Source organism: Strix uralensis, chromosome 1 (genome assembly GCF_047716275.1).
Source record: "Strix uralensis isolate ZFMK-TIS-50842 chromosome 1, bStrUra1, whole genome shotgun sequence".
Taxonomy (NCBI): Eukaryota; Metazoa; Chordata; class Aves; order Strigiformes; family Strigidae; genus Strix; species Strix uralensis.
The window spans coordinates 33,977,651-34,004,090 of record NC_133972.1 but is presented as its reverse complement, the minus strand read 5'-3'; the positions used below and the strand labels follow the sequence as shown (position 1 = coordinate 34,004,090).

General features: G+C 36.1%; 1 protein-coding gene across 4 annotated transcripts in view; it reads left to right on the top strand.

Annotated features, from left to right (window-relative positions):
* Positions 1–26,440, top strand: part of TAX1BP1 (Tax1 binding protein 1) — a 65,816-nt gene that overhangs the window by 16,545 nt on the left and 22,831 nt on the right. For 2 of the 4 annotated variants that reach the window (XM_074862009.1, XM_074861993.1), the window contains exons 3-10: positions 2,364–2,466; positions 5,932–6,119; positions 7,696–7,854; positions 18,771–18,919; positions 19,062–19,152; positions 20,443–20,628; positions 23,987–24,214; positions 25,268–25,414. In XM_074862009.1, coding sequence (XP_074718110.1) covers positions 2,364–2,466; positions 5,932–6,119; positions 7,696–7,854; positions 18,771–18,919; positions 19,062–19,152; positions 20,443–20,628; positions 23,987–24,214; positions 25,268–25,414 — 1,251 coding nt within the window. The remainder of the gene's footprint in view (positions 1–2,363; positions 2,467–5,931; positions 6,120–7,695; positions 7,855–18,770; positions 18,920–19,061; positions 19,153–20,442; positions 20,629–23,986; positions 24,215–25,267; positions 25,415–26,440) is intronic. The other 2 variants (XM_074862003.1, XM_074862014.1) reach the window with 2 other exon arrangements.

Sequence of the window (26,440 nt, the reverse complement as noted above, 5' to 3'; positions counted from 1 at the left end):
ATCCTTATGTGGATTATTGTTACGGGTAAAGTGTTAATAAAAATAACTTCTGTTTTCAGAATAGATTATTAAATTTATAAATCAGCATGTGATATCTAAAAAAAATTTAAAAATGCTACAATCCCTTAGAAAAATTGAATCAGAAGTTGAGTTGATCTTCTAGAGGGGCCACTTTTGGTTTTATAGTCACTGGATTCTGTTCCTTCTCTCTGTGTTTTCCAAAGTGTTAATTATCAGAAGGAATTTTATTTTACTCCTGAAAATAGGATCAGAATCAGTGTGTGAGTTTGGTTTTTTAAACAGAACTGAAAACTACGAGTAGGATGAAAAGATTACTTCAGTTCTATATGGTATTTGTTCTGAACATAGTAATTCACTTTCCCTTCTGAAATGAAAACAAGTTGGGGACTTTTCATTCATTGAGAACTATACTTAAAAAGCTGTCTGCTTGCTTTATTTTAGGGCGGCAAGTAACAGCATATGCTTCCCTTTTCTGAGGTAGAAGCAGGTTCAGCAAAAACGGGATATTAGCATTTGAGTTGGATTTGGAGACATGGCTAATGTAAAAAATTTGCGAAATGTTTTTCCCCTGAACTTTTATTGAGGAAAAATTGCTTTTACCCCCTCCTCAGGTTACTGGAAGAGCTTTCATTGTTATTTCTGAGATACTTAACAGTGAGGGTATAACAACCCCAGGAAATCTCATTTCATTGACATCTTTAAAAGCTCCTTGGTAGAAGGTATAGAAGTCTTCAAAATTATGGTTAAGAATAGGTTTAAGATGTAGTAGGTGATTCCATTCTAGTGGGTGCATCAACGAGTCTGCACTGCTGCTCTCTAAAGAATGTTGCCTTAAAGAAGTGACTGTCGTTAGCAAAAAACCAATTTCATTTGATTTTGCTGTTGTTCATCCTTGTTTTTTAAGAATATGAAAAAGGTCTGGTCATCTCAGGCCAGTTATTTTTTTCCAAACGTTAGGTTTTCCCACGCTTTATAATACAAAGTGAAGAAGTGCAATGGAGATCTATGGGATAATACCTTCAGAACTTTTTTTTTACTAATGCTAGTTATTAATTTTCATATGTGAAATGTATGCCTGTATACATATATAGTTGCTATTGAATTACTTTCAGTTCTATTTGCCTACCTAAACGTGTTTGTTTTTTTTTTTTTTAAACTGACAACTTCTTAAAAACCCCAGTTCTTAGTGCTTTTAAAATACACTATTGCAATGTATCCTTTATATAGGAGGATTTGGTATGAACTTGAAGTTTAGAAGTCTTGTCAAATGGACTAACAGAAATGATGATTGGTAACTTCATCTTTCTTGGTTTTTTTTTGGTGTTTTTTTCCCCTCTTCCTCTTGAAATGCTGTCTGACCTGATAAAAATTAGTAAACAATTTGTCCCCTTTCCTCTTTCCAGGACAATATACCCAGTTATTGATAAATCATACTACACCTAGCTTTTGACAAAGTTTTTGGTATTTTATTTTTGTCAGTGGAATAAAACAGATATATTTCTTCTTCTCCTTGACCGTTATGTTGTTATTAATATCCATTGCTTTAGTAGTTGCTTTGGGTTTCAGGTTTAGATGCATGTATTTGAAGCTACTTGGAATATGTTTCTTCAGAGGATAGCATTTCTTATTATACAGACCTGCACTCTTTTAGAAGACTCTGAAAGCAGATATTTATTGAAATTAGTGGGAACACTGCACTAACTTATCTGAGTGAGATTTTCATGCAATTTTTTTTTTTTTTTCTGTGCAGGCATAGCATGTATGTGTGGGAGAATTAGCATTCCAGTGAAATGCTGGTCTTTAGATATCGCAGAAGTCCAAAAAGTGCTAGTTTAGCCCTGTCAAATGTGACCTTTTCAGTAGAAGAGAGTGCTGTTTTTTCTTTCCTCCTTTTTGTTTTCTGATGAACCTGTTGGATTGTGGACATGAAATAGTCAGCATTGACAGAACTTACACCAAGAAAATTTCACTATAAAAGTCAGAATTAGTATTTGTGTGTTTTTAATACAGTAATGTGTATCTTTATGGGAAAAAACCCTACCAAATTGTAGTTTAATATATAGTGAAAACTGGTGTTTTAATTTATATAGACCCTTTTATTACCTTAGACCCATTTATTGCCTTAGGTAGGAAGCTTAACAAAATTCATACGAAATCTTTGACGTGCTTGTTAAAATCTTCCTGATTTGTAAACATTGTTAAGTATCTTTTTATTGCATGTTGAAGTGGAAATATGCATATTATAGTATGTTGTAAAGCCCAGACCATGCTATCTTAACTGTGTAACAAATTCTTCAGCTTAAATGTTTTCTCTTTCTCATTTTTGTTGTGGTTTATTTTAGGTTGGTTGGAGTACTGCAAGAGACTATTACACATTTCTTTGGTCACCTATGCCAGAAAATTATGTGGAAGGATCAACTGTTAACTGTGTGCTGACTTTTCAAGGTGAATATTAAGCAGCATCTACCTGTATTTTCCAGCCTACACAGCTTTTTAAATACTTACCTGTTCATTACAATGCTGAGGGTTGTGTAACAGTTCTAGACTTTTACAGACTAAATTGGAGGAGAATTTTCCACACTTCAGTGTGTGAACTTCAGTCATGTTAGATGTCAAGGAAATTGTAAGGGCAAATATGTGACTTAGTATGTTTTTACATAGTAATGGACATTATTCACGACTGATAGAGCAGCTCTGCTGGAAATATTAAAATACAGAAAGTGACTTTCTTTAATCATAAAATACAGAAAGTGACTTTCTTTAATCATCAGCAGGGTATTTTAGTCTTGGTATCTCTTAATGCATTGTGTCTTTACATTGCCTTTAGTCTCTGGACTTTAAACATCATTCTCTATGTAAAGTGATTTTTGTCAAATAGTAATGTAGATGATGGTTTGGTGAAGGGTTAGAGCAGTCACGAGAGTTGCAGAGGACCTTCTGACAGTGAGGAATTAATGAAAATGACTGAAGTTTTTAAGGAAAGAATAAAGAACAAACCAGAAAATGTTACACCGCTGTACAAATCTATAGTATAACTGCATTTTCAACACTGTGTGGAGATCAGATCCTCTCCCTCCCCTTCACAATCTCAAAAAACATCTAGTACAACAAATTAACAAAGCACAACAAGGAAGATCAAAGTAAGAACTAGCTTCTGTATAAAGGTGTGGAGTTACAAAGATGAGAGCCACACACTTCTCATTAAATATAAAAAGGGGCAATGGCTATGTATTGTGGCCTGGGGGGGTTTACATCTGATATTAGGAAGAACTTTTTTACCAAGAGGCTGTAGTGCAGCACTTGAACAGGTATCCCTAGTTTGGAAGGATGGGAATTCCACACAGTTGCTTAGTCACAGCCATGGTAGTTTCAGACTGGTGCTGACGGCAGTCTCTTGAGTGGGAAGTTGAACAAGGTGACCTTCAGAACTTCCTTCTGCCAGGTTTTTCAGCCTGGGAAAGGGAAATAATGGGAAGTGAGTGGTGTCTGTAAAATCCATGGCATGAGTGGGTTATCCATTGTTCATATTTAAAGAAGTAGGAGCCATTGATGTAAGCTAACAAGTGACAGAGATGATACTTGTATAACACATCAATGTGCAGAATTTCTTGCCACAGGACATTATGAATGTCAAAAATCTACACACATTCAAAAAGTTAAGAGTACCTCTATGAAACTTGTTTAATGCTGTTTTGCTTACTAATAGAATTTTATATACCATCTTATGCTCTTTTTTTACTTTCCAGAGTTAGCTTTAGTCTTTGTGTGTGTGCTTATTGCTTAAAATATGTAGAAAGATTAATAGTTGAAATCCTGAAATGACTATTGTGTGAGCTTGTTGTCTTGTTAAAGCTGCACATAGTAGCTGCAAATAATGATAGCTTGGATGAATTTACTATTCTTTCTCTTGCACCAAGAATTTTTTCTGGTACTGTCGATGATGATCATATCCATGTGATCAGACGATTTTATAATATTGAGATCTCTGAAAAGTATGTGCACTCTGTAGAAACTGGAAGGAAGTCATTAGTTTCTTTTACAGTTACCAAAATTCCCTGAATGTATAAAATTGGGTTGGACTCAAAATTAAGTGGCCTAGAAACCTAGGATTCTACATGCTATTATCAGTCCTTTGTACTTAAAAGTTTTACCACACATGAAGAGACCCGGTAACTCTGTCCTATCTGTTACATTCCATGCTGACAGTCCTCTACTTTTATAGAGCTGCCAGATTTAATCTTCATTCAGACAGTCTCCTAGTTGTGTTTGGCAAGATATTTTAGTGCTGCTGAGATGAGATCAGCAGAACTTACAGGAGCTTAATTAACTGAGATAAATAGTAAATGTTGTGAGGCATACTTTACTTTTTTTTTTTTTTTTATGATCAAGTAGGTGTGCTGGAAGAAAATAGTCAGGAATCTGTTCTCTCCAGTGTATATTAGATGCAAGAAAAAAGACTTTAAGTAGTTTTAAAATCAGTTTGTCTGAACCAATATCAAAACTTGCTGGAGCTGCAAAGTAGATTGTTCTGAATTCATTTCTGCATAGTGTCACTGTATTTAAGCATTGAATCAGGTAAACTGAACTGCAGTGCTATATATGAAAGTTTAGTCAGATCCAAAAGCACAGAATCCTGAGGTTTTGAGATTAAAATACTATTGCCTGAGCTACAATTAATAAAGACTGATGGAAACATGAAGTGCTTGATGCAAGTGCTGTCCATATAGCACATGTAACGTTTTACCATTTGTAAGAAAAGCAGCTAAGAGTATTGGGAAAAGTCTTCCAGGAATAGGGAATAGAAGTTGGTGAATAGAAATTAATGGTAAAGTTGGAAAGGCAGCAGACTGAATTGTGGTGAAATATGAACAGAAATGGGTGACATCACCTGCTGGATTCAACATTGGGTTAGAATTTATTATGCTAGTATCATACTCAAGCTGGCTAGGGTATCTGATAATTAAGTGTTCTGAGTAAAACCAATTGGTTTTCTAACCATTAAACTGGGTAAGGTGTGGTTTCTTGCATTTACTAATAAACGTAAAAATACCATTCTTCTGGAAATGATTGTTTAAGATCCACAGATACTACCATGTGAATCCAGGTGATGTAAGAGGCTTGATGTTGAAGCTTTAGTGCACAACAGTTCAGTTGAATAGTCACACAGAAATTCCTCTGAAATAATTTACTGGCAGCACATAGTATTACATAGCTATAAGAAAGATGACTTATTCTTACTTTGTGAAGTCTAGAAGAATTTTTGTTTCAATTAAAAAAATAAGCTCTTTGTTAAACTCCTCCTGCCCCGCCCCATACTTGCAGCTTGTTAATGTTGTATCATCCATGCAGAGCATTCCCATGCTTTGGCATTTAAAAATAGCAAAAGTAAATTGTAGTTACTCCACAAAGAAATGCAAAAAATGAAACGTGGTAAAGTTGCAGATGTCTTGTCATTGCATGTTATTCTGCCTTTGTCTGTTGTCTTTGGTTGTATAGGTATTCCAAGGCCAAAAAATTGCTTACCCTTTTTTCTGTGACTGCATAACAGTTACATAATAATGAGGTACTGGTCCAGCTTCAGGGCATCTGATTGCTGATGATTCTATTTGTTTCATAAATATGTAAACAGCAGCTGTTACGTAACCTATGTAAGGTGATGTGTACATATAGCACCTATTACCTGACACTGTTTTGGCATTTATCTTAAAAGCTAGGAGAAATTGTTGGGGGATGAAAGTTACTAAATAGGATCACTTTTCCTTTCTGCTGTTTTGATGATTTATCTGTGCCTTACTGAGGGTAATGAGCATGAAATTCGTTAGACAGACAAGATCTGATCTGATAATCTGTTTCCAGATGGAGGCTGTGTTTGTGTAGAATCTTTCTTCAGATATGAATTTATTTTGATAGGATATTATCTACCAAATGATGACGGAGAATTTTACCAGTTCTGTTACGTGACTCATAAAGGAGAAATCCGTGGAGCAAGCACACCTTTCCAGTTTCGTACCTCTTCCCCTGTTGAAGAATTGCTTACAATGGAAGATGAAGGAAACTCTGATATGTTAGTGGTGACCACAAAAGCTGGACTACTTGAGGTTTGATTCAACAACTCTTAAAATGTTATCTTATTAATTTTTTTTTTTATATATGCACACATTCACAGGTATTGATGAACAAACTAGGAGGAAAAAAATCTATATATGTGTGTGCAATGTGTATATTTCTGGCTTGTTCTCCAATATTTGATTGGAGTTAGAACATTTGCAGGTTAAATGAGTAAAGATTTTAAACTGGTTACAGTGCTAAGCATAGACTGGGAAACCATAAGAGAATAGATAGTTGCCCATCTCTCACATCTGTACTCTCCAACTAAACGGAGAGGGGAAGATACCCTTTGTGTGAAATGGTGCTTGTTGTAAGGAGAAAAAAATTAACGGAACCAGTATACTTTTATTTGTGCTCAAGTGAAGAGCCCTGGAAACTAGGCTGTATAATGTCAGGTGCCTAAGTATATTAGAATAGCTCTTGTTTTATTTAAAGCAGTGTTCTGTGTGTCATGTTCTTTGCTAGACTTGTATGCTTACATCCAGAGTCAAGATGTTTCCATTTGCTTGTTGATATTTTGTAGGCTGAAAACTACTTAAAAAACGCCAACCAAACAAAACAAAAAAAAACCCAACCCAAAACCAAACCAACTTGATTGTATGAGTTGCTTATTGGAAAATTGCTCAGTACAGTTTCCTTACCTTGTCATCAGGTGTTTTATCCTTTTGTCAGTTGTGTCTAGGCACATACATGCATGTATTCAATTTACAGTTTTCAAAATTTAAGGATAGGAGACAGTACAGAGATACATCTGGGATATTTTTGCTTTTCAGATATGTACTCATAGTACTAAAGTTAAAGGAAAATAATTTTTGAAATGTTTTTGATTATCTTGGTTCATAGAGTCATAGAATGGTTTGGGTTGGGTTCTAGTCCAACCCTCCTACAGTAAGCTGAGAAATCTTAACTAAATCAGGTTGCTCAGAGCCTGGTCCACCTGACCTTGAATGTTTCCAGGGATGCAGCATCTACTACCTCTCTTGGCAATCCAGTGTTCCACCACCCTCATCGTAAAAAATTTCTTTCTTATATCTAGTCTGAATCTATCCTCTTTTTTGTCCTATTGCTACAGGCCCTACTAAAAGGTTTGTGCCCATCTTTCTTATAAGCCCCTTTTAAGTATTGAAAGGACTCAGTTCGTATACCAGTCCTTGCTTTTGGCTATGTGTGTGTTCATTTTTTTGGTGAAATTCCTCAAACGTTGCTTTAGAATGTGTGTGTGTGTGTCTCTACACTCAGCAGCCATTTTTTCACCAAGCTGTCATTATCATAATTAGCTCCTCCATAGTTGCTGTCACTTGGGAACGGTAAAGGCACTTAAGGAGGGAAAACTTGAATATAAATCAAGACACTGCGAAGTGTGCTGTCTAATGGTAATGCAGTGCTGTTCAGTTAAAGCAATGAAACTTCAGAAATCTGAGAATAAGGGGAAAATTGTGAAATAACGTAGACAGAGGACATACATTTTGTGTTTCTGCTCAAACACTGGAATAATATGTTACCCAGTTATTTGATAGGAATGCAGGGGAGAAAAATTACCAAAACCCAATGTTTTTGTTTTTACAGTTTAAAATTGAAAAAATTATAAAAGAAAAAGAAGAGCTATTAAAGGTGACTTCCGTTCTGGAAAAGGAAACGGCACAACTCAGAGATCAGGTTGAAAGACTGGAAAAAGAACTTAACCATGAAAAGCAGAGATGTGACCAACTGCAAACAGAGCAAAAGGTTAGTTGTTTAACTGATGAAAGCTGGCTCATAATGTCTGTAATGTTCCTTTTTCAAGAACCGGTTAAACGGTGAAAATCAGCTATCAAAACCCCTCAGCAGTTAGATAGACATTTACACTAGAATAGGTGAGTTCCTATTAACCTCCTGCCACTATTTCTTTTATGTCGTAAAATGTTTAAAATATTTAAGGCTTTTGGTACCAGGCTTGGTAAGATAATCGATGACAACTGTTAGCAGATGTTTGACATTTAGCTGTGCAATGCATAGTGGAAAGTAGTTGGTAGTTTAAAGTTTGCTTATGGAGGCAAGTAGTTTAGCAAGGTAGTTTAAAGTATGCTTAAAATGAAGGAAGAGTGTTCAAAAAACTCCCATTAAGGAATAACTGCATAGGACACAGAGTATTGAAAATGGTAAAAAAGCTTTGGTATTAAAAGCAAAGATCAAGACTTAACAGAGAATAGTACTGCCAGGGCATACAAAGAGTAAAGAGTAACTAGTCACTCCACAAAGGTCTGAAGATTTTCAAAGGGAAAAGAAGCACAAACCTAAAAATCAATATACATTGTTAATTGATAGTGAAAATATAAATCTAGTCTAAAACAAAGCAAGCTTAATTTGGAATTCTACATATGGTAAGGAGGAAATCTAATATAAAAACACAAGAAAGTTGGACCTAATCTATTTTTAAGCTGCTGTTTTTTTAAAAAACAACTTTTAAGAGAAGATTAAAAACATGTGGGAGGGAGGTGGTGACATGGACAAATTTGAAGTAATGAAGCCTATATAATCTAGCTGTGGACAGCAGTTAATAGGCTATTTCTGAGTACTAGTATGTATATGTCAACAGTTCTGCGTGATACACCTTTAATAGGAATTTGTTGAGGGAATTTGAAACTTGAAGCTTTGTAGTTTACTGTTGAACAGTGGTAGTGAAATGGACTAGAATGGGTAAGGAAAAAAAGAAAGGATAAGATCTTTTGTAGGAAAACCTTTTTTCTAAACAAAAGAATGATTTTAATTTCAAGTCCATGGGAAGACTAGCTTAAATCAATGAGATGAGAATAAAATACTTAAAAGTAGGCATTTCATGGATTTGCAGAATCATAAGCTTGCTGGATAAATCTGAATGAGCTACATAGATACCTTTCACTATCACTTGAGGTTCTCATTTAAAAAAAGGTTGAAAGTAAAACTGCCAGTTCTAATCCATGTTAGCTTTACAATGCCATTTTAGAACAATCTGTCAGATGGGATTTTGACAGCTGTCCAGCAAGGATACAGTTAGACTGTATAGGAATAAAAATGGCTTGATACTTTCTTACATTTTACTGTGAATTTCTATAATCAGAATAGTTTTGCCTTTAAGATACCAGAATTTAGCAATTAGAATTTAATTTCAGGAATGTTTGTGGGTTTTTTTGTTTCGGCCTTGTTTTCTTGAAGTGCTGGTGCAGTGTGAAGAACTTCTCACCTGTATTTAGCTGAGCTGTAAGTAGACATCTAATCTGAGGCTGATGCAGCTCTTCACCTGTCTAGAATGCTACAGAAGTTCTATAACTCACGCAATTTTTTTTTTCTCAAGTCTTTGACACTGTCTTATTTTACATCTTTTATGTTCTCTGTTTTTCACTTGTTTAAAAAAAGCAAATCTGCTGAGTTGAAAAGTCTTCCATTTGTCCATATACATAAGCAGAATATAAATTGGGTGTTCGTTTTGACAATTAAACAAGCATCTACTAAATCAGGTGCCATAATTTAACTTTTTCATCATCAAAGTTTAATAAACCATAATTGATGTACAGCTTTCTCTCTAAAGTTTCCGGTTTTAAAGATGACTTCCCTTCTGGCTCTCCTTGCCTCCCTACCCCAGTACATCAAATACAGCAGTGGGTAAAGGGATTATATGATTTACCGTTGCTGGGAATATGTACAGTGCGTTCGTTAATGGATTGATTTGAAGATTCCTGAGCAGCAGTTATGCAGCACTCAGTTGGATTACAGTACCTAGGTTTTATTTTCCTCGTGGTTTGTTTAAAAAAACCCAGCACCAACCCCCCCAAAACAACCAAGGAACTCCCGCCCCCAACAACAACCACCAAGACAAACGCTCCAAAACCACTCCCCCCAAAAACCCCCAGCTTATCTAGTCAGCTTCATGTGATGTAACTGTTACTGGTGATAAACCTAAACAATGCATTAACTTGGATGTTTTTTATGTAAGACTACAAGGGATAACCTTGAAAGGTTAAGTAATCGAGATACATCTGTATTTTATGTAACAGCAGAATCTTCACCTGTGCTTAGTATGAGCTAGGTTGTTTTGTTTTGGCTTGTTGGTTTTTTTGCCTTTAAGTTACAGACTGGTTGTTGTAACTAAGTAATTCTGTGGGTTTTTTATTCTTTTATTCCTAGTGCTCTTTTCTCACATACAGGTGGATTTTTAGTTATGCTCTACACTTTTTATACATAGGCAAAAAGTGGAGTTTATGAATTTAAAATTTCTATTTTTAAAAATGTTTAACTTAAGGTTTAAGGAGTTCTATTAAAAATTATTTCAATATACTTTAGAGCGTATCAGGCTAAAGAAATTAATTCATGAAACAAAATAGCCTATATAAGAAAATATAATTATTGTAAACACTACATATCACTACTTTTGTAGTTTGAGGAAACTGTAAGTGATAGAAATCTTTATTTCTGTTAAAAACAAGGCAAAGCTACATTTAACCCCTGAACAATCTTAAACTAATTTTTTGCACAGATTATATTTCTGCTTGTCCAAAGAGCCCTCTAAAAAACAAAGTAGTGCAAAGTACTGTATTTAAAAAGCAGCACTTGTATGAGCAGAGGAGGTGGATACACTTGTACAGACACATGCATTTGGTTCTAATTGTGTGCAGAGTTCTTTATGCTGCTAATATATTGGGAACTACTATTTGTTTATTACCATTTGTATTGTGATGAGGGGACCCTGAAGTTATTAACCCCTTTATACAAAATACTTGTCAATCTGCCCCTTTTCTAAAAATCTTACTTGGTTTCTTTGGAGCAAATGATATGGGTATCTGGGTTCATGTCTTTGTCTTTTGATCAAATACATTATTTAACCTACCTTGTATTTTTATAGTTGAACAGAATATGTATGGTGTGGTTAGGAGTCATAGTATATAAGTTATCTTACTGTGGTACAGTGTATCAAGCAGAAGGTAGATTAATGATGGAAAAGCTCTGAGTTCATAATATGAAATGTTTTGTTAAAACATGGTTTTCTTAATCCCTTTTTATTCATGTTTATTTGTATGCCTTTAGGCTACTTTCCTCTTTTAGCTGCTGATTTTTCAGTCCTTTGTTTTCACAAATAGCTCAGGAGTAGTTTGTATAATTGAAAAATGTCTGTAGAAACACTCATTTCTTAATATAGACAGGATAGTTGTTGACAGACAATGTCACACCTATATCCCAATAAGTGTTTCCCTCCCACTCTTGATTATTTGATCTCTCTTTCCCACCTAGAATTTTGGGCAGTGGAGCTATTGTTTTCTCTTGTCACTTTTTGCCTAGTTGGGATGCTTTTAGAGGCTCTTTGGGGAAAATACTAGTAAGAAATGACCTTAAAAGTAGGTCAATCTTTTAAGAACATAGCATACTAAACAATCTATTCAGGTGTAATATAATGTGTTCCACTAAGTTTGAATATTGGGCTGTGCATGTTTTTAAGTGGTAAAAAGATTCCCATTTCTTCAGTTTTAAAAACAGGTGAGTTCCTGTGTTTGTAGCACTTCAGACTGTAATGGCCACAACAATCTAGAGATTTGGGTTTTCTAACAGTGACCTTACTGCTCAGGAGATACACAGTCGTTGCCTTCTTACCAGATAGCCATCTCATTTCCTACCAAAGATAGGAGGAACAAATGCATTCAAGACATAAAGTGATAACGTGCCATTTGAGTCGTTGAAACATAGCTTCTAATGCATGTTACAGCACTCTTGTCTATAAAGGTTTCTATTTTTTTAGATTTAGTATTTTAGATTTAGATTTAGTATTTTATCACAGTGGAGTAAAAAAATCTGTATTTTTATTTGTATTCAATGCATTAATGTCTCTGCAGAATAGTTTTCTCAGGTTGTCATTGCCACCATCACAGAGAAATAATGTTTGGAAGATGCACAGCTCTGCGCTGGTCAGTGTTTGTGCTCGGGGAATGTGCTTTCCAGTCCCACTGTTTCTAGTGCACACTTCATATGTTATGACTATTACTATTAAGTTGTGTTACTTAACCCATCCTGCCAAAGTTTAAGGTATTGTAGAACTTGGGACAAATTCAGTCTTTATTACTTTTAGGTTGATCTTTTCCTCTTCTCTTATCCAATGGCAGCTTAATGCAGTATGTAGTTCTTCTGACAAGATCAGTTTAGGGAGAGGGTAAGTGAACTGCCCGTTCTCCCCTTTCTTCTCCTGCCCCCAAGCAGCACACTCTTTTTAGTCTTCTGAAAAGGGCTGTGTTTTCAGTTACAGGAAAACATAGTATTCCTCTGCAGCATTTTTCATGCTGGTTAAACCATTGCTATTTCCCCCCCCCGATGACATTAAATTAGCTCTTACAGAATGTGAAGGTTTAACTTAATCTGCTACTACTCTGTGTGGGAAATCAGACTAAATGCGGAATTACTGTAAAGTCACATCTCTTTCTTACAGCTTTCTGTTAGTGTTTCAGAGTTAATTTGCTTTTACCAGGGTGATGTTCCCTGATCGCACACTTTTATTTAGAATCATGCCGTATATACAGCTTGCGACTCTACTAATATAACACTGTTAAAGTAATGATGTAATTACTCACTATGATTATTTTACTTAAGAAGATGACACATGAGGCATGGTCTCCAGAATTGTTTCAGGTTGCTTTCAACATTGCAGCTTTTCCTTTGGTTTCCTACTGAGATAACTTGTTCACTGGTGCATACTCAAGTATGTTGAGTCATGTTAGTAAGCTGCTTTTATTTGAATATATTTTACTTTTGGAAAAATTGAAGAACATTGAATCAAATCAATGTGGTTTTTTTATCTAGAAAATAATAATACAGATATTTCTGATCTTTATCTTATGCATTATGAATATAAAAATATATACCTGTGTAAATAAAAAGAATGCATGCTTTTTGGTCTTACATGTTACCAGTTTTGTGTGTGCTTAATCTGTGTGTAAGCTCTCTGGCAGCAGTGCATTTGCCGACTGTTTTAAGATTTAATAGTAACGTGCTGAACAAGAGAAACATGCAGTAGTCATTGTGTCAGTCTTTCATCGGTTGCTCCTGACACTGCAACCATTCAATTTTGTGAACACGGGTTTTGCTTCTGTAGCGAGCAGAACTTTCAAACGGTGCTTTTGCGATCATTTGTCTCCCTCTAGTGGGAAGAGAGTACTTCTGAACTGATTTCTTTAACGTTACGGTGGTGACAAGTCTTACTCCTGTGGCAGTAGTTTCCGTAAATGTTTAACTTGTCAGAAGCAACAGATTTGTGGATTACCAGCTCGCTCTTTGATCCTGTGAACATTTCAATAGGGTTTCTGTTATATTGGCATGGATTGAGGCAGAAGTGAATTTACTGACTTGATAAACTTGTTCTTTCATGTTTTTTGAAAGTTTAGTTCACCATTTAACTTTTAAAAAGTGGACTAATTCATCTATCTGATGGGGAGTTTTAATAGGCCATCCATCTAAATCCACATTCTACTGGCAGGTTCTACCTGCACAGTAGCTTTATTCATTGGAGAGTTTTATTCAAATATCAGGGATTCATTTAAGTTGTCTTTGGATGCCACTTTATAAGGAGAATTTATCTGGTTAGATAGTGAGAAAATGCTGTTGTGCAGTGTGATATGTCAGCGGTGCAAGTGCCTAGTTCAGACTGCATGCATAAAAGTAAGGGAATCAACTGTTTTTTCAGTGCCTCTTTAATCAAGCTATGTTGATACTGTTTATGTATGTTGCATGTGAGAAAATCTGATGATCAGGGAGATGCGTTGTTTTTAAAACAAAACAAGAAAACCCCCAAAAAGCAAAAACCCAAACAACAACCAAAAAACTACTCCCAACCCAAAAAGCAAAACACAAAAACCCACACAGAACCCCCTAAGCTTCATGTGAATAATGATTTAAAGATACAAATGAAATACTCAGAATTGCTCAGGTTGGCACCAGCAGTTATAGCACCCAAGGGTGCTATAAACATCCTATGAAGAGAAAACCCTCTTTTATTGTTTTAGTGACTGTTCTATGTATGAATATTTCTTAAACTGTTTAATTGAATTTTATTTCACTGGATAGTTGAACAAATTCATTTGAGATATTTTGCACTTCGGATTATGTATTCACGAGTGACTCTGCAAAAGTGATAGTTTATAGTGAAATTATAAGATGTTTTAAGAAGTTAACATTCTGCAATATAGATGCACGCTGCAGAATTGTAGTGTGTGTAAATACTTCAGCTGTCTCCTGCAAAAACTTGTACATCTGTAGTCTTCATGACAGTAATCGGGTGACTGATGTTACTTAGATGAACTTTTACAGTTAGGCCTTAGTTTTGTAGAGTTTCGATCTGTTTAACGTTAGTTGAAAAGATTAACATGATTAAATTACTACCACTGTGATATCTTAGGTTTTTGGAATAGAGAGACTTCAGTGGTTTTAGAGCAGTATTTCTATTTTCAGTCATAGTCGCAAAGATAATAGTTTAACATCATTGAGTTTATTTGGAATTGGTTTACTGTTTTACTTTACCGAATGCTTAGATCTTACTAGAAACAAAAATGACGTGAGGTTTCCTTTCAGAACGTTCAGGCCCTGTGTTATGAGCACACTCAGATTTTGCAGTGACTGCAGTGATACTATGTTGTGTTCATAATTTCTCCTCGAATGCCCTTTAATAGAGTATGGTGTCAGCCAAGTGTTGTACATGATTCCGTTGGAGCTGCTATGATGTCAATGGGATAAACAAAAGGCTCCTGCAGATAATTCATCTAGATCCCCTAAATTTTCAACAGGATATGAAGAATAATGGTTCCCTTGACATTAAATTATACCCAGATAAATCAATCCAGATGAAAGGTGCTGCTGCTTTTTTCTTCTTCTTTTATTTTTAAAAAAATTGCCTTGTATTTGGGAATTGACCTCTTTGATTTCAGAGCTGCATAGCTAATTTTTAACCTTTCTTTTTTTGTTACAATGTATGCATTCTGTAAAAAGTAAAATGAAGATTGCAGATATTAGCCATTAATCAAAGGTGAATGCTTTAGGTGTGGAATGGCTTTTAAAAAGTGGGTAGGGAGTTTTACATGTTATGAAAATGGAAGATGAAGCATAAAAAGCCATGCTGCAAGATGTCACAGCTGCAAATAGACTTGGGTTGTATTTTTCAAGTGTTTTATTCTGTCTGCTGGATCTCTCTATGCCTTAAGTATGTTTGAAAAATGTTGTATGTGTTGATTCACAGGAAGGGACGTCTGTGCTACTTTGCTTCCGTTAACCGAACTGTACTCTGAAATGGTTCAGAGGTGTATGCATTAGAAGAAATAAGTAGAGAAAACATGTTGTTCTTTATTGTTGAACATACAGATTTTTAACGTAGTTTCTGCTATAAAATTGAGAATCTAGAAACTTTATGGCTATTCCATTCTCAAAGGAACGATTATCAGCCCTTTTGCAGCAGAAGTTTAATAAATAGATTTTAAAGATGTTTCAAGGAAGAGCACATTTATGGTCTGCATATCCTTTAGGTAGAGTTTATAATAGCTGTATGAGTTTTCAATCAGTGTATTTATGATTAAGTTACACAAACCTAAAGCAACTGATCTGTAATTTAGAACTTTTTGACATAAAAGCTCTGTTCTCTTGGCAGCTGTTTGTAATGCACTGTAAACAAATCCCTATGTGTGTAATGGCAGTTCTTTGCAGGGGGAGGACAGTTCATGTGATACAATAAAATTATTAAAAAAAAAAAAAATCAGTGTTAAATCTTTCGCCATTTTAGAATAGTGATAAAGATTTTAGTGCCCCTTCTTGTTCCCTGTCTGAAGGTGCATCAAAATTTTCAAAGTGGAATTTTGATTCTGGGGAAAATAAATTCACTTGACAACTACATTAAATTTTCTTTGTTTCATTTCACTAGTGAGACCCCTAGTAGTTACAGGAATTTTTGGTTTTGTAGCTTTTTGTTTTGTACCAGTGAAGCTGACTTAAGTAATTTCTGGCTGTTTATTCTGGCCTTTGTGGTGCAGTTTGCTTCCCCCTTCTACCCATAAGGCTGTTGCAACTTTAGGGAGGGGGATGGGGGGAGCTGCATTTGTAAATGGATTAAAAACACAATCCAGAGTAAAAATAACCTTAAAATTGTTGGGTGTTTTTAAACCAGTTCATTAAAATGATTCACGCTCTTGCTGTGCTTTTCTTTCTGTTAAGAAAGTGGGGGGGAAGGTATAATAATGGTAGAGGTACCAGATGAATTAACAATAATTACAGAAAGTAATTATCTTTTTTGTAATAGAGGTTGTACATATAGTTGATGTGTTTATTATATTCTTCCCCTTTAGACTCCTTCTAAAACACAGTTGCCTTCTAGCTGTAAAATAGTCTAAGAGCACTCATTTTAAATTTTACAGGCTCTGAAACCACTGTAACCAGAGTGTATGGGCCTAGGATTGCAGCATCTAAATTGAATTGCTAAGAATTCTGTAAAATAACAAGTCGTCTCTAAAAATTAATCCTTTTTTTCTTTCAAAACTGTGGGCTTTAGTTGTATCTAAGCAAGTTTATTAGGTGAGAATCTGTTAAGTATGGAACTTTTACATTTTAATACCATGTCCCTTTAGAATAACTAGCAAAGCAGCATCAATTGTAATGCTGTTTGTGGAGTGAATTTTTTTCAGGCTATTAATTCCTTTTAATATATGTTACCTTTGGCAGCCTGTTTGAACTGTTTGTACAGTTTGTATATATAGTGTATCAGATTAAATTCTTTTGAAGGCGCTTGGGTTACAACAGTTACAGTTATACCAAAGTGGTGTTTAGAGAAAACACAGATATGCATTGAAATAGACTTTTTACTATGCTAGACTTTCAAAACAGGGGCAAGTAATTAGTCTCCACTGCACTAGGGAAGGACAAGCAGTTAGAACGTGTGTTGTTGCTGCTGGTTATATACCAAGTTTTACTTGGAATACTGACTTAAAATATCCTGTGTGCATTACCTCAAGTACATATACTTTTGGTTGCAGGAAACTGATAGCTCTTCAAAACTGAAGACCTTATGAAAATTGTGGGTCTTCATTTCCAATGCTGTTTTCAGAAAAGATGGTTAACTCACCATCCCTTGAAATTCTTTATTATATTAAGGCATATAATAAAGACATTTAGAGTTTTAAATAGTTGTAATGTATTAGTGCTCTTCTTTTTTTTTTTTTTTATAGCATATGTAACAAGAATAAAAAACTATGTGCTGGTATAGTGTTTAGGAAGTGATTGAGTCGTCATTACATTTGCCACCTCTCACAATTCAACACCCCCTACCCACTCCCCCCCCCCCCCCCCCCCCCCAAAAAATCATAATGCCCAAACTTCTGTTTAGTTGCTTGTAAAAGCAGGGCTTAATTACACTTGCAAACAGTGTATTTTGACAATTAATGAGTAAAACCAGTCCTCATTATATTTTATTGTACTTAAAACATTGTTAGTTAGGTTGGAATCTGGCCAGTAGGGGTTCTCCGTAAACTCTGGCTGTGTTTCTCTTGATGTAACAACATGGACTTGTTTCAGGGCATTAAGCTTTGTTTAAAAATGAATAGATGAACTAGTGCTTTAATTTTCCAAATGTCAAGCAGAAAGACAACTTGTACCTTAATATCTGCACAAACAGTGTAAGTCACGCTGTAGTCAAGCATGTTGGTCAGTCTGTCTTGACCTTGTTTACAGTTTGATTCATACCACTGTCATGGTTGATACTAAGCTGATCTTTATTGAGTTTTGATATCAGAAATAGTAGCATATTATCTCAGTATGTGTGTTCTACTTTAGTGTTACTAATTATTTTCTCATGAAGATAGTGTTATATTGAAAAGAGTGTTTTTCTGGATTATTTAAGATGACCTCACTTTAAATGGTCATTTTCCTGTGATGGAGATGACATTTAGCTGTCCACTGCCTTAGAATGTTACGGACATTACTGTCATTAGATAATGAATGTGATACTTAAAAGTGGCTTCTCATTTTGCATCTGTCAGTTTTCTGACAAAGGAATCTGTTTTGGGTGTTGTCATCATCCTCTGTCTCAGCTTCCAATATCCAAGACATAAATCCCATGGTTGTTTCATTAGCTTCGTGAGCTTTGTGAGACTCCTCCATATGTTCTAGATAGGAGAATGTAGTGTAGTAATTAGCTCTTCATCAGTTCTTCTTCATTTTTTTTTTCTCCTTTTGCCTGCAGTTCTCTTTACTGTGACTTGCTTGAGTGGTGTAACTGTCTGGTCAAATGCAAGCCCTCCTTCTTTTTAAGTAAAAGAAAGTACAAAGAGAAATAGAAGTTCTTCTTGTTTTCTAAGCTAGTAAGTTGATGGTTAGTTTGCAGAAAGGAGATGGCCAAAAGATACGAAATATAGCTTTGTCTTGCTCTCTGAAGTGTATGTAGTTTCTGTGTAACTGAATGCCTGCACAAAAACAAACTCCTTATTGACTCATATTAACTGCACATAGCAAGTTTAATATAATTTTATATATTCAAAAAATATATATACTTGAAATGGGCTTGTCATACATTTTAAGGAAGAGATCTAATGACAATATTTCAGCATTAATTCAAATAGCATGTTGTAGTTCTGAAGATACACATTCTTAAATGATACCTATTTGCAACTTTTTCAAAGAACAATGTTCAAGCATCAGAAGCTCTTAAAACTGAAATTGATGATTTGAAGAAGAAGCATGATGAGGCTGCTTCAAAAGTTCTCCAGCTTGAAGAAGATATCATGACTGTTACTCAAAAAGCCATTGCAAAAGAAACTGAGTTAGACAGGTATTTAAGTCATTTTGTTTCTTACCTTCCTTATTTTACTGTTTTTTTCCATAGGTGCTATTTTTTAAAACTTACAATTTTTGATGGTTGCATTGATTTTCTGTATTAATAGTTCTGTACTATTAATTTGTCAATGTCTTAGTCTGAAGGACAAACTGAAGAAAGTGGTGCTTGAGAAGGAGCAACTTGAATGTGTGTTAAAGACAGAAAAGGATGAAAAAGAACTTTATAAGGTAACTTTATTCCTTGTATGTGTATACACGGAAATGAAGTGGTTTGAAATAAAGGTAATAATGTTTTATAGAGAAGTTTGATAAATTGAGTTGTTAAGGAAGAAAGGAAATGGTCAACTTCTGTGAACAGATTTTTAAGACAGTTATAGATGTTCTCATGTAAAAATAAATAAGGAAAATAGCATCTGAATTCATCCCATGGTATAAAAAGGTCTCTAAGGAGAATGGATCACCAATTTGTTAAAATGCAGGCATAGTAACAAAAAACAATAGACGCTAGCGAGGAAGTTCTTTAGCTATACAGTGCATCACCCAGTAACTGGTTTTAACACACTTTTTCAGAAGTAAATTACCTTTTAGTCTTCTAAGTTCTCACTCCAGACTGTTTTCTCGATCCCTATTCTTGAGTCTTGTGCATAACTGTAAGAAGCTTTAGTGGGATCTATATTGCGTTGATTTTTGGTAGCATAGCTGATTTCTTTTGCTGGTATTGAGACACCCCCATATTTAAAATAAGTGTTGAGTTTGTGTCGTCCCCTGTGCCAGCCCATCCCCCAAAAAGGCAAAAAAAGTTTTATATGCTAAAATAATGAAAGTCTTAGGTTGTATGAAACAAATCAAGTGTGTTTAAAAGATTATTTCTGTTCATAGGAAAATGTCATTGTGTGGCAGGCAGTATTAGATATACACCAGAAGTCATAAAATCTCAAAACATCTTTCACAAGCATGGAAACCCTTTGCAAATAAACAACACAAATCTTCTAGTCTTTGAGTGGACACTTGAGTACAACAGTTATCCTTTATTAGGCATAATATGATAGACTTGATGACACCTCAAAAAACAGCTCTAGAGTTGTTAGTTTGCTGTCTTTTTGGAAATTAATATTGCTGATGTAGTCCTGTTTGCTTAGATGATTGCAAGTAGATACTACCAGAAGTTTTAATTTCTCTTTAGTTTTCTTCAAGTCATTTCTTTTTTGCTTGTCCTTAGTTGTCTAGAATTTGTGAAGAGGAGTGAATTCTGAATAGCTCAGTGTGATGTGGACAGAAATCAGGGCTTTAACTTCTAGCTGTAGAGTGGAGCTGCTGTTAGATGATCAAGCTGAAAGAATTCCAGCTAAAAAACTTGTGCTGGAGGGCAGGGATATTATCAAATGCTTAATTTTTCTCTTTACCTGTTCTAATTTGTCTCAGAGATGAGTTAGAATTTAGTGAACACTTAAATGAACAGGTGAACAATAGTTTTCATAATATGGAAGAAGAGTTTGACATTTTTTAGCATTATTACAGATACACTTGAAGAATACAGAAATAGAAAACACCAAACTAGTAAAAGAAATCCAGACGTTTAAGAATTTGGATGCAAACAAAGAAAACATGATATCGTATTATAAAGAGGAGGTTGGCAGATTACAGCTATTTATAGCTGAAAAAGAAAATATGAAGAAAGCTTTTTTTCTCTCCTCATCAAACAAGGTAAGCATTGCTAATACATTTGGCCTGGTTTAAAATAAACATATCTAAGGTTATATGTGTTTGACAAGAGAAAGGAAGAAGTTGAAGGTATCCCCAGGGTATAGGCTGAGAGGCAAGAGGTGTTCTCAGGAGATGTAGAAACTGAGCAAAAGAGTGAATTTGGGTTTAGTTTTGCACATTCTGTGCTTGTTGAGGTCTCATGTGTTGAACTGTGAGATGAACTATCTGTAAAAAAAGTAATTTGTGAATTCAGTGAAAGTGGTGCACTCCTCTGAGTTGCTTTTAACTTCATGAAAAAGGAAGGAGACTGAGGAAAAGAAAAAAGTTAATAATGTAGCTGTGTTGAGACTGCAGAGGGTGATGGAGGAGAAAAGAGGAGACATCGAAAGGTGTGCTGAAGGATTTGTTAGGTGCATGTACTGTCAATATACAGTGATGTAAAACCTGAGAAGGGATGCAATGCCATATAAATGGACTAAATCGAGAACTTAGCAATAAGCAATAACAAAAACTCTTCTAAGGAGGAGTTGACTTTGGCTATGCAGTGTGGTAGCATTGTGGTTAGCAAGCAGTGTGGTATAGTAGGAGAGTGAAATTGCTGAAGAACTGGTGTCTATGCTGTCTGTGGCCCAGGTGGGGGTACTTCAGACTAGTTCTAGAGTGGTGCTATGGATAGACGTATTGTGTTTGTGTGGCAAGGTTTTGGTAGCAGGAGGGCTGGAGGGGTAGCTTCTGTGAGAAGGTGCCAGAAGCTTCCCCTGTGCCTGGCAGAGCCAGTGTGAGCTGGCTCCAAGACGGACCCACTGCTGGCCAAGGCTGAGCCCGTCAGTGATGCGAGTAGCGCCTCTGGGATAACATACTTAAGAAGGTGGAAAAAAACTCCACTCAACAGCAACTGCAGCTGGAGAGAGGAGTGAGAATATGTGAGAGAAACAGCTCTGCAGACGCCAGGGTCAGTGAAGAGGAAGGGGAGGAGGCGCTCCAGGCGCTGGAGCAGAGATTCCCCTGCAGCCTGTGGTGCAGACCCTGGTGAGGCAGCTGTGCCCCGCAGCCCATGGAGGGTAACGGTGGAGCAGATCTCCACCTGCAGCCCGGGGAGGACCCCACGCTGGAGCAGCCCCAAAGGAGGCTGTGACCCCGTGGGAAGCCCACACTGGAGCGGACTCCTGGCAGGACCTGAGGCCCCATGGAGGCAGGAGCCCACGCTGAAGCAGGTTTGTTGGCAGGACTTGTGACCCCATGGGGGACCCACACTGGAGCAGTTTGTGAAGAACTGCAGGCTCTGGGAAGGACTCATGTTGGAGAATTTTGTGGAGGACTGTCTCCTGTAGGAGGGACCCCATGCGGGAGCAGGGGAAGCGTGTGAGGAGTCCTCCCTCTGAGGAGGAAAGAGCAGCAGAGACAATGTGCAATGAGCTGACTGAACCCCCGTTCCCCATCCCCATGTGCCACTGGGGGAGAGGTGGAGAAAATTAGGAGTAAAGTTAAGCCTGAGAAGAAGGGAGTGGTGGTGAGAAGGGGTTTCTAAGATTTGATTTTATTTCTCATTAGCGTACTCTGGTAATAAATTAAATTTTTTTTTTTCCCCAAGTTGAGTGTGTTTTGCACGTGGTGGCAAGTAGTGAATGATCTCTCCCTGTCGGCCCACAAGCCTTTCGTTATGTTTTCTCTACCCTGTCTAGCTGAGGAGAGGAGTGACAGAGCAGCTTTGGTGGGTACCTGGTGTCCAGCCAGAGTCAACCCACCACAACTGAATACCCATTAAGTGTTTGTTCCTGAGGTACATCTTCCTGTTTTGTTTCATCCAAAAGGAATGCAATTTCTGTGCCCTGAGACTTGTTCTGTCCTGTGATCTACAGTATGATAGGTAATAGTGGAATTGACTGGGAGTTTTGCTTCACAAATGTGCTCTTGATCCAAGCCAGAGAGTTAATTTAGACACAGCCTTGGAGGCCAGTATGAAAAAGTCAGATTATGCAGGTGACTTCATCTTGTGTCTTGCCAGTCTTCTCACAGAAAAAGCAGTCTAGATCTCAAAAGTATAGAAACGGCGTTAAAGTAATATGAGTTATGAATGTAAAATTTAAGTAGAGAAGTCGTGCTGTTGAGAATGGAAATAGCAAGAGGTCAAAAATGACATGCTATCTTGTTTTAGGTTATAGCTTATCTTGTTTTAGCCTTTTGACTGCTCTGCAGTTTTGTTTCTGAATTACTACTGTATTTTACTTTGAAGTAAAAACATGTAGGGGGTGTGTGTGCCAATATTGAAGCAAACAAGCATTTTATGTAATTAATCTGAAGTGCTTGTGATGTTTCTGGTGGGTTCATTTAACATTTTCGTCTTACAGTGTGAAACTGAAGATATTTACTGAAATATGTAACTGATGCACTGTGGTGTAAAAATAGCTAACGGACAGGACTTTAGGGCATTTCCTATTCATCCATCTTCATAAATGTTTACAAAATGTATTAGTATTTCTCTGGACTTGCTATGCTAAGTGATTATTCAAAAATTAAGAAATAATGGGCTAGATATACCTGAATTTATGTCTAGACTCAAGAATGAGAGATGATTATGCCTTCAGGAAGCCCAGAAGCTGCAAGTAGCTTATAGTAGCTTTGAATTTTGGTGGTTGGTTAGGTGTTTTTTTGTTTGTTTTTTTTAATTTTTGGTGATCCTGGACTTCTCTGAGGAATGAGAGGCCAGTAGCACAGTGTAGTCAGTTGGCCCTTGGACTGCCCTATGGAGCTGCAGCAGTGCTGAGAGTCTTTAGTGCTGCGTGCTGCAGCTTGTTCTTCATTACGTTTTGTTCTCAGTTCCTTCTGAGAAGCTTGTTGTGCAAGATCTTAGGAAACGGAGCCGTGAGAAGAATGTCCCAAAGCTGCTTTACAGTGTCTTGCATCAACCAATTGTAGGCATTGTAAGACCTCTTACTCTGTTGTTAACCTGCAGTGTCCTACTGTGGGATGAACTTCGGTTTTGAAGCTGGGTAGCCATTTGTGCCAGTTAAGAGTTCTATGGCGATAAGAACAAAGATGTTCTGGAAAACAGAAAGACTTTTTTTGGTGTACGTTTAAAACTAAAGCTGAAAATACAACAAAAATCCAGTGTGGATAAAATAATAATATTTAAATGTGCCTTTACGTCATAGTGAAATATGTTTGCACACTATTGTTAGCTAAGGAGGCAAATGGGGAAGATGGTACTTGTATACTAACTTCTTGATTTTGTGGTTTTGCTAAAGCCACCAGGAAAACTTGGATTTTTCTTTCAAAAGTTTCTAATCCCTATACCAACATTTATTCAAGCTTGGAATTAAAAAATGATGGATTCTCTTCCCTCTTTTCTCTTTCCTAGGAGGATGCAAGTATTTTAAAAGAGCAGCTTCGGAAAGCTGAAGATCAGATTCAGGCTAGCAAACAAGAAGCTGTTCTAATGTCAAAAGAGCTGAGCGATGCAGTAAATGTGCGAGATAAGACGATGGCAGATCTTCACAGTGCACGTCTGGAAAATGAAAAATTGAAAAAGCAGCTTGCTGATGCTTTAGCTGAACTTAAAAAAATCACGACTTTGAAAAATGAACAGGTAAATTGTCAGTATTTAGTACTGACGTTTATCTGTATTTATAAAATCTGTCAGAGCTAGCTTTGCTGAAGTTGGGGAATAAAATAAGTTTCTGGATGATTAGCATAAATTATTATCAAATTCACTTTTGGTACTCAAGATACTACCTTAAATCAAGTGCATGTTAGCTGATTTGGAAGGTGGGTAAGAAAGGTTTCTGCTACTACTGAGCACAACTCCCCTCCACATTGTTTCACAGAATAATACAGTATTTATCTATGTTATTTTGAATCCTCTTCCTGTCTTAATTCTTTTATGTGAGCCACAGTAGCATTAAGAATTCATTCAGATGATAAAATTGATTGGTAGATTTTTTTTTTATAATGTTCTTTCCTCATTGATGGATTCTTTTTTGATTCTTGTGAGTCCTTCCAATATTTGTGGTCAAAGTTAATTTGCTTTAGTATTTATAAGTATAAAAATATTAATGTCATGGAAACTATCTTGACTTCCTTCATCTTGGATAAAAATCTAGTGAGCTAATATAAGTTTCATCATTCTGACTGAGGTGAGCTTTGTGCTGGATCTTCTGTGACTGCAACTGTATTGCATTAATTTGCTACTGGGCTTACTGTAGCAATGTAGCAGTTTGAAAAAATATATTGAGCTGAACAGTAATTAAAATAGTGCAGTAAATACGAAGTGAATGGTACAACCCTCAAAAGAACTATTATATTTAAAATATTCAAGAATCACGTCTTTTCCTAAGAATTTCAATTATATACAGTATCTTTGAAATGCATCCTGAAAGAAGTATAGCAGATCATCTGAATGACTCAAGTTAACAGAAAGTATCCGAATACTGCATATATCCAGTTGGTAAATGTAGTTTGCTTAGCTGGTGTATAATGATACTGTGTATCAGCTCAGCTGAACCCCTTCCAGTAGAAACACAGTGTAATGGAATACAGTTGTGGACTGTCCATTTTTGCCACGTGGCTATACTTATCTGTAAGATAGCTAAAACACCTTCTGGATCGTGTTCAGACTTTTGGTGTGTTCAATTTTTTAAAGGAAACTTCAAACACAGTGGAGCAGGAACTGCGCAGAGAAGTTGAAGATCTGAAACTTCGTCTGCAAATGGCTGCTGACCATTACAAGGAAAAATTCAAAGAATGTCAAAAACTTCAAAAACAAGTAAACAAGTTTACAGAACAGGCAGTAAGTAAAATGGGAGGAATTGCATTTGCTTTTTGTAACTTTTCAGCAACTATTTAATTTCCATCTGCAAAAGCCAGTTCTTCTAAAAAGGATTAAAACGTGTGGTAAGCAATGGCTGTTTACCATTTTCTTCCATAAAGCTAAATTATTTCTGTGATTCTATTTAGATAGTTGTCGAAATCAAGCATAGGATTTATAGTAACTGGTGTGTGTAGAAAGCTAACAGAGTTTGGATGAACCTTTAAGCATAACGTTGTTCAAGGAAGAATTTTGAAACTGAAGCAGGGAAAAATCCATAATTACTACCTCTATTCAATACCACCATCACAAAAAAACCCCACCCCAAACCAAAGAGCGGGGGAAAGGGGGAACTTGGAGGAGGATTTCAATGTCAAGTGGGGAAAAAGTTTCTACAACACAGTATATAGTTGTATTCCATATGTATTTTGTATTCTTATCACTCTTCTAAGCTTTGTTCCATAAATACATCAGGCTTTTGCAATGATGATGTGAGTCTTATGCTGCCTAGTAACTGAACCTGTTAGCAAATTTCAACCAGATTTGAGGCCAGAGTTCTTCTGAATTTTGTGAAAATTGGTGACTGAGTCAAAGAGGAGCTCAAATGGGGAAAAGGTGTATGAGCAATGGCAAGATGTACAAATGTGAATTCTTAAGAAAAATAAACTTAAGTATTTCTGCTGTCCACAGAACAAATGGGGTTGTTACCTGCTTTGATCCACAGATTACTTTAAAAAGTTCTCTTCTCATCCAGAAGGTCAATGGTGAATGAGGTGTCATATCGGAACGCCTGTGGCTTTTCCTTAAAAAAATCTTTCACATCTTTGGCTATGTTGTACATCTGATAACAAACACCAGATTTCACTACTTTGACATCAGAAGTCCAGCACTCATTAGTAATGCAGACTCCATTTTCTAATGGAATATTAGATTTAAGTTGATGGATTTAAGTGTAAGTGATTCTCTAGAAAATGAGATTTTTCTAATAAATTGCTTAGGAATTACTGT